Source organism: Gopherus evgoodei, chromosome 22 (assembly GCF_007399415.2).
Source record: "Gopherus evgoodei ecotype Sinaloan lineage chromosome 22, rGopEvg1_v1.p, whole genome shotgun sequence".
Taxonomy (NCBI): Eukaryota; Metazoa; Chordata; order Testudines; family Testudinidae; genus Gopherus; species Gopherus evgoodei.
The window spans coordinates 4,202,514-4,209,536 of NC_044343.1; the positions used below are offsets into that span (position 1 = coordinate 4,202,514).

The 7,023-nt window shown below is 40.7% G+C and overlaps 1 protein-coding gene across 3 annotated transcripts in view; it reads right to left on the minus strand.

The window, feature by feature from the left end:
* PWWP3A (PWWP domain containing 3A, DNA repair factor) overlaps positions 1-7,023 on the minus strand; it is a 30,250-nt gene extending 23,227 nt beyond the window's left edge. For 2 of the 3 annotated variants that reach the window (XM_030540163.1, XM_030540162.1), the window contains exons 1-5: positions 6,145-7,023; positions 5,425-5,466; positions 4,621-4,730; positions 1,521-1,612; positions 874-944 (exon numbers count right to left, since the gene is read on the minus strand). In XM_030540163.1, coding sequence (XP_030396023.1) covers positions 874-944; positions 1,521-1,612; positions 4,621-4,677 — 220 coding nt within the window. In that variant the 5' untranslated portion in view covers positions 4,678-4,730; positions 5,425-5,466; positions 6,145-7,023. The remainder of the gene's footprint in view (positions 1-873; positions 945-1,520; positions 1,613-4,620; positions 4,731-5,424; positions 5,467-6,144) is intronic. The other variant, XM_030540164.1, reaches the window with a different exon arrangement.

Consider the following 7,023-nt stretch of genomic DNA (forward strand, 5'->3'; position numbering starts at 1 on the left):
GTTAAAATTGTGCACCTTATTCCATATCTGAATTTTTCTAGTTTCAGCTTCCAGCCACTGGATCCTATTATGCTTTCTCCTGCTATACTAAAATGTCCTTTACTATCAGAAATCTCTTCCCCATATAGATATTGGTAGACTGATCAAATCACCTCTTAATCTTCTCTTGGATAAACTAAATAGACCGAGGCCAGGTCTACATTTGGAAGGATTTGCCAGTATAGTGATACTAGTATACTACAGCAGCAAAGCACTTCAGCATGGATGCAATTTATATTGGGAAAACTGCACTTTTGCCAGTATAACTTATACCATGCCTCCTAAACAAAATAAGGTGTACAAGCAAAAACCACATCTACGGTAAGGGCTTTTGGCAGCAGAGCGACATCAGTCACACTTCTTCAGACCCCTGACCAACACAGCCATGCTAGCAACAGTTTTTAGTGTATACTTGGCCTGAGCTTCTTCAAGTATAAGACATCTTTTCCAGACAGTGAGCCTGGAGACAGAAAAATGAAGCAGCTTTGCCCAAGGCAATATAGCAAATCAGTGGCAGAGCCATAATCAGAACTTAGGACCTGCTGACTCCCATTTGTCCTCATGCCTTTAAGAATAAAGTTTACATCTCTGTGTTGCTTCACACACCATTTCCAAATTACAAATAACAAGGGAGTTAGAGATCTACTTGCACAGAAGTACAGAGATGGCATATTTGGGGAACATCAGAGGTATCTGTTTGTGATGTTTCATGTATCCACATGGAGAGTATTTTTGGAAGCCTCCCAGGGAAACAAATGAGTCAGGTATTTAGATATGTCCCCACCTATTTCTTCCTTTTCTACCACCCATGTAATAATGTAAAAAGTATCTCACTTAATTCAGAGGCAATAATTTTTATGCGCTCCTCCTCCAAAGGCTGCGTGTCCACACAGTTCACATTAGTCCTGAAAGAACAGTAAAATTGTTCAAGTCTTTAGACAATGTAATGTGATTACTAATTTAAGAAAATGAGACTTCTAAATTAAATAAGAAATCAATATCTTTTCCTCAATATTTTGAATCGCAGAAACCAATTGTTATATTGAGAGAAAAACATTGCAACTTGCTGATTAGTGTGGACCGTAAGGACAATAATAAAATCAAGAGGTTGACTGGTAAGGTGGAATATATCAAGTCCACTATCTAAAATATTTCAATGATTACATGTATATGGAAGTATAGTAATCAAAAAAGAAATTTTATCTTTTGCCTTCTGAAATACCAGGAGGGTTTGCTACTTTTAATGACCATGAAACAGGTTCAAAATCAAAGCCCAGAACATTTTAAGAATATTAGTACAATTCTTCAATGGTCATAAGATTTTATGCATTTAAAAACTGACACAAAATTCTGGTTAGCCAACAAAACACTTCAGAAATCAATTAATCTGGTTTTAGAGACAGCTTCAAGAATTAATGATTACAGCATGTTTGCCACACATTTGCATTCTTAAATATATGATGATTAAAAGGGTACTTAACTGTTCTTCCAGACCGAGTATTTCAACTTTGAATGAGGCTGCTTTTGCTTTAGAAACAACTGGTCTTCTGGAAGTTCTGATTTTGCATAAAACCTAAATGAAGAAAAAAAGTATAATTTTTTACAGGCATGGACACAATGCTCATAAGAGTAAAGACGTCATACAGTATGCAGCCCAAGTGATGGCATGAGGAGAAACTCAGAAAGCTAAGTTGTAAGGAAAAGCCTAGTCCTAGCTATATTGGATATGGGATATGCAATGGAATCCATCTTAACATTAAGTATTCCCCCTCCTCAGATAATTTTTTACTATATTATTTGCATATCAAACTTAACAGCACAGCACCACTTATGCACACTAATGTCCCTGAAACCTTGGAAAGTACCACACACACACACAAAATCAGTGTTAGCTTTTAGTCAAAACATATAACATTTCCTCAAACTGTAACTGTTTTTTTAAGGAGCATTTGCTAGAGTTTATATATTTACTTGTGACTCATACACAGCCGATCTGAGAAGATGCCACATCACTCCATGGAAACAAAAATTCCATGATTGTTGTAAGAAGTTATTTTAAGAAAACTAATTTTACAGAAGGTGGGGATAGAAGAGATTCTATTCAATCAAGTCTGTCCCCTAGCAGAATATTATAACCTTTAACAGAGCCAAAAGGCCACAGAGTTTAATGTTTCTACTCTGAAGGCTTTTTTCTATTCTTGTTATTTCTCACACTTGCTGACCTGAAAACAGAGAGAAGCAAATTTACTTTCCAACCTGCCCAGAGAATCTGAACCACTTTCAAACAAAAACAGTATGTGTTTATGTCAGCCTGGAAAGAAATTTCAGCTATGCCACAGAGAAAATTGCCCTCCCACAACTCACCCTTGGAAAGGTGAGAGACTTGGATTGGGCAACCAAACTAATTAAGTTTAAGAACATCAATAAGTGTACTTGCTTTCTCAGATTTAGAATATTTTGTTACGTTATTTTAGTCTGATCTTTTCTGCAGCAGATCAAACACCACAAAAGGTGTGATCTATATTCCTGGTGCCAACTTCTCTTCCAGATTGTCCTAATGTCATTTTGTTTTGCTTCATGCTGTTGAATAAAATCTGAAGAGAATAGCTCTGGAGAAACCATTTCACAGAATACAGTTGCCGCTAACAGTGCTGGTTATTCCTTTCCCCTACCTTTACCTATGCCCAATGAAACTTTAAACAGACAATGTGCAAAACAAATTTTGCATTTATGTGGGAATTTATATCACGTTCACCCTGGTGGCAACTTAGCGTCTTTATTTTGGCACATACACAGATCCTGCAAAATTTCATATAACAGGAGCAAACACACAGCAAAGTAGATTAACTATGCTTGGAACAAATTAAGATCTCTTTTGTTGAATACAGGTTAAGAATTATATATCATATGAGCACCTTTCTTATATTTATATCCAAATCCACTAAAATACAGGGAACCAATAAAGATCCCTAAGTTTTCCTAAAATAAGCTGCCCGTTTGCACTAGGAAATATAAAACATTTGTAAATGCATATTATGATGCCTTTATGATAATTAAAATCTCCTAAATAAATTCAAATTACAAAACTCCTAGTTTATTAACAAAATAAGCATCTTACAATAAAAACATAACCGTGCACGAGGGACCTTTTCCATTAAGAACCCTCATCTAGTCCATGTGACTTGCGTTTCAAAATAGCAAGTACAATGTTTTGGGTGACTGATGCTCTTTCTGGCTGCCTTGCAGAAAAAACAGGGAACAGTCAGTGAAAATTTTGTATAAAGGAAGCTGAAGTGTACCAGAAAAAAACATGCAAAGGAAATGAAAAAGGAGTTGAGGAAAAGATGACAGACAAATTATAAAGGAAATAACAGGAATGAAGAATATGGCACAGATAAGTGCATCCTTATCTTGTGTTAAACTACCTCCCAGGAACGATAAGAAACTAAGGAGAAGAGTTGAAGAATGAAACTGGGAACATGCTTATGAATACATTTAACAAAATGAACTGTGACAAAACTAAGTGTTTCACTTGTTGAAGCAGGAAAGTGGCAAGTAAATTGATACTTTACATCAAGTGGATGTTACTAACTTTACATTAGATTAATATAAAAGTTATCTTCCCTCAGTAAAAGGATTTTTTAAAGTACGACAGGGAATGAGGCTGCATCTTCAACATAAGCAGGGAAACCCTCTGTCTTATCAGAGCTTAAATTTGGCTTCAACTCCTTGCCATCCAGTGAACATTACAAGACAAATCTGCTGACAGTATGGGATCATCTTTAATTAGAAACACCTCCCTAGCTCCCTCTTCACCATCATATCAAACAAACTACTTTTTGTCATTTTAAAGTCCATCCTGACCTATCCTCACTCTACCTGCCATCTCTCATTCAGTATTAAAGTAGATTCCCATCTCTGCTTGGCCCAGGAGGTCAGTTTCCATCACCCATTTGCTGAGCTTTCAAATAAGCACCTTCATTCTTCCACTGATGCTTCCCCTCGTGCTTGGGAGAAGCTCCCTGGAAATATTTGCAAAACTAACTCATTTTCCTTTAGAACTCTCCTTTGTTGTGAGGAACAGAAAAAAAACTGACAACAGGTAGTGCTAAGATCACTGCCTATCATGCAGACAGATACTGTCTTGTTGCTTCCTTGTATGCCCCCCATCTGTCTGTATCCATCTCTTCTCTCATTTTATACTTAGATTGTAAGTTGTGTGGGGCAGGAGGCTCTGTTTGTGCATCATTTAATACAATGGGTCCATATACATAAGTCCAGGATTGGGGTTCCTAGATGCTACCAAAACACAAATCATCAACCTCATGTTTATTTGGAAATCATAATTTCTAAATAAGATTTGTCCCTGTCAATAATTCCAATTTTTTTGGCCTAGGGAATTCATTTCTGGTGTTGTCTCCAAATAGGAAGTTTCAAGGAGAATACGTTGCTTGGCTTTGGATCGCATTCCTCTCCCACACTTCCCTCCCACTCTCTTCAAGATATCAGGAAAAGGTAGGAACCTCCACAAAGTTTCTCCTCATTCCTCTACCTGTTTAAATGGTACTATAATGCTCTCACCTTTGCTGGCCATAAACGGTTCTTCCATTTGCATAGGATATATTCTTGATCTGTCATGATTGTGCTTCATGTAGGATGAGCAAGGTAACTACTGCCAGGCCCAGTGTATTCTGAAACAAAACTGCTATTACATGGACCTCTAAGTGTAACAGTCTTTTTACAACTCAATATATCTTTTGAAATAAGAGTTACGCAATATCTCAAAACAATTTAATACTACATAATTATTGCTTATTTAATATTACAAATTTCTGTTGGATACTCCCATATTGTTTTGTACATACACATCCCGAATTATCAAGGATAGCCATTAATACTAATGCACGAAGTGCAAATCATTTTAGGCTAGTGCAACACACCACCAATGTGTTTCAGGTTGCTAGAGTGGTCCTGTTGTATTGAGAAATCTAGTTAATAAAGTGAACCTACAAATGAGAATAAAATAATGATATTTCAATCATCATTGCAATCCAGTGCATGCTAGAGGGGACTAATGTACTTACCTAGTTTGCCCACAGAGCTAGTTGAAAAGGATATAACATTCACTTTGTACCAAATTCTGATAATCAATATTTCTACAAAATACCCAAATAGTCTAATTTATAGCATTGCAAAGTAAGTGCTTCCCAGGTTTATCTAGGTGAATTGTCACATCCTGTAACTTATGCCAAACTTGGCAACTCTTTTTGAGGCTTATTTAGAGAATGTGAATTTTTCAGATTCCAAATGTTTTACATGTTTGTTAGAGACCTGAAAAATTAAATGAATTACGTATTAAGAGCCAAAAAAGCTTCATGTACTTACAAGGCTGAAGACGTAATTTACACGAAGTCTTGTTTTTTGGTCCTACATATGAAAGGTTAAGTGAAAAGTAAAGCGTAATTACTGTACTTAAAATGTAAAACTTTAAGAGACCATACTTGTCACCCTGTTTGTGTCAGGACAAACCCTTACGATTGCAATCCGAAATATGAAATATTTACAGATAGCATTTTCCCTCCCTTGTATTTTGCATTACATGTTTCTCCAGACAATTTTGTACTTTGCATACAGATTACATCCCATTTCCTACCTCTCAAACACAGACAGATACATTGTTAGTGCTAAATAAATAACTTTGTTTTAGCAAGAACAATAAAGGTATAACTATCATTGCTACATAAGTTATGTTAGTGCAGAAATATTGCCCTACTTTTAGTCCCCAGAACTGTCCACTTTAGTGCCTAGCGCAGAATGATCCATACATGCCCACTTACTATTTTATTCAGCTTGCATTGATTTTGTTGCACTCAAGTTACATTTAACTCCCTCGAAAAAACCTGGTTCGGGAAACGTGGGCTATTGCCCAGACAAAGGTTCATTCCACCAGTCATCAAAAATATACCTCATCAGTGCCAGACAGGCATGTGCAAAACGAGAGACTAGGACAGTATCTGGCACCCCCAAAACTTGAGCAATCACGAGGTCCAAACACAGAAGAAACAAGCCAGCCTGCTACAGTGCAGCCCCCAAGTGCCAACTCACCCCATAAAAATGAACGTGGAAACGTGAACGCAGATGCAAAAAGTCACACAGCTCAGGGGGCGAGGGGAAGGAAACCAGGGGGCCCTTTAAAGTCTCTCTCACACACCTGTGGGGGGACAGGGCTGGTCTATCTTATACACACAGCCCAGCCTAGTCTTCACGGGAAGCGGCACGCCCCCCCCCCCCGTTTCCCTTGTGTGGGTCAGGGCGCGGGGGGCGGAAGCCAGCGGGGGGGGAGCCCCACGCGCCTCGTCTGAGGAGAAATGAGTAGTTGGAGCCACCCCGCCGCTACACAAGGGTCCCAGCCCCCAATTCCTCAGGAGCCCCCTATTGGGGGGTGAGCGGGAGAACGGGGGTGCTCGGGGGCCCCCTATGGGGGTGAGCGGGAGAACGGGGGTGCTCAGGAGCCCCCCTATGAGGGGTGAGCGGGAGAACGGGGGTGCTCAGGAGCCCCCCTATGAGGGGTGAGCGGGAGAATGGGGGTGCTCAGGAGCCCCTTATGGGGGGTGAGCGGGAGAACGGGGGTGCTCAGGAGCCCCCCTATGAGGGGTGAGCGGGAGAACGGGGGTGCTCGGGGCCCCGCTATGGGGGGGTGAGCGGGAGAACGGGGGTGCTCAGGAGCCCCCTATGGGGGGTGAGTGGGAGAACGGGGGGTGCTCAGGAGCCCCCTATGAGGGGGGTGAGCGAACGGGGGTGCTCAGGAGCCCCCAGGAGCCCCCTATGGGGGTGAGCGGGAGAACGGGGTGCTCAGGAGCCCCCCTCTGGGGGTGAGCGGGAGAACGGGGGTGCTCGGGGGCCCCCTATGGGGGTGAGCGGGAGAACGGGGTGCTCAGGGGCCCCCTATGGGGGGGTGAGCGGGAGAACGGGGTGCTCGGGGGC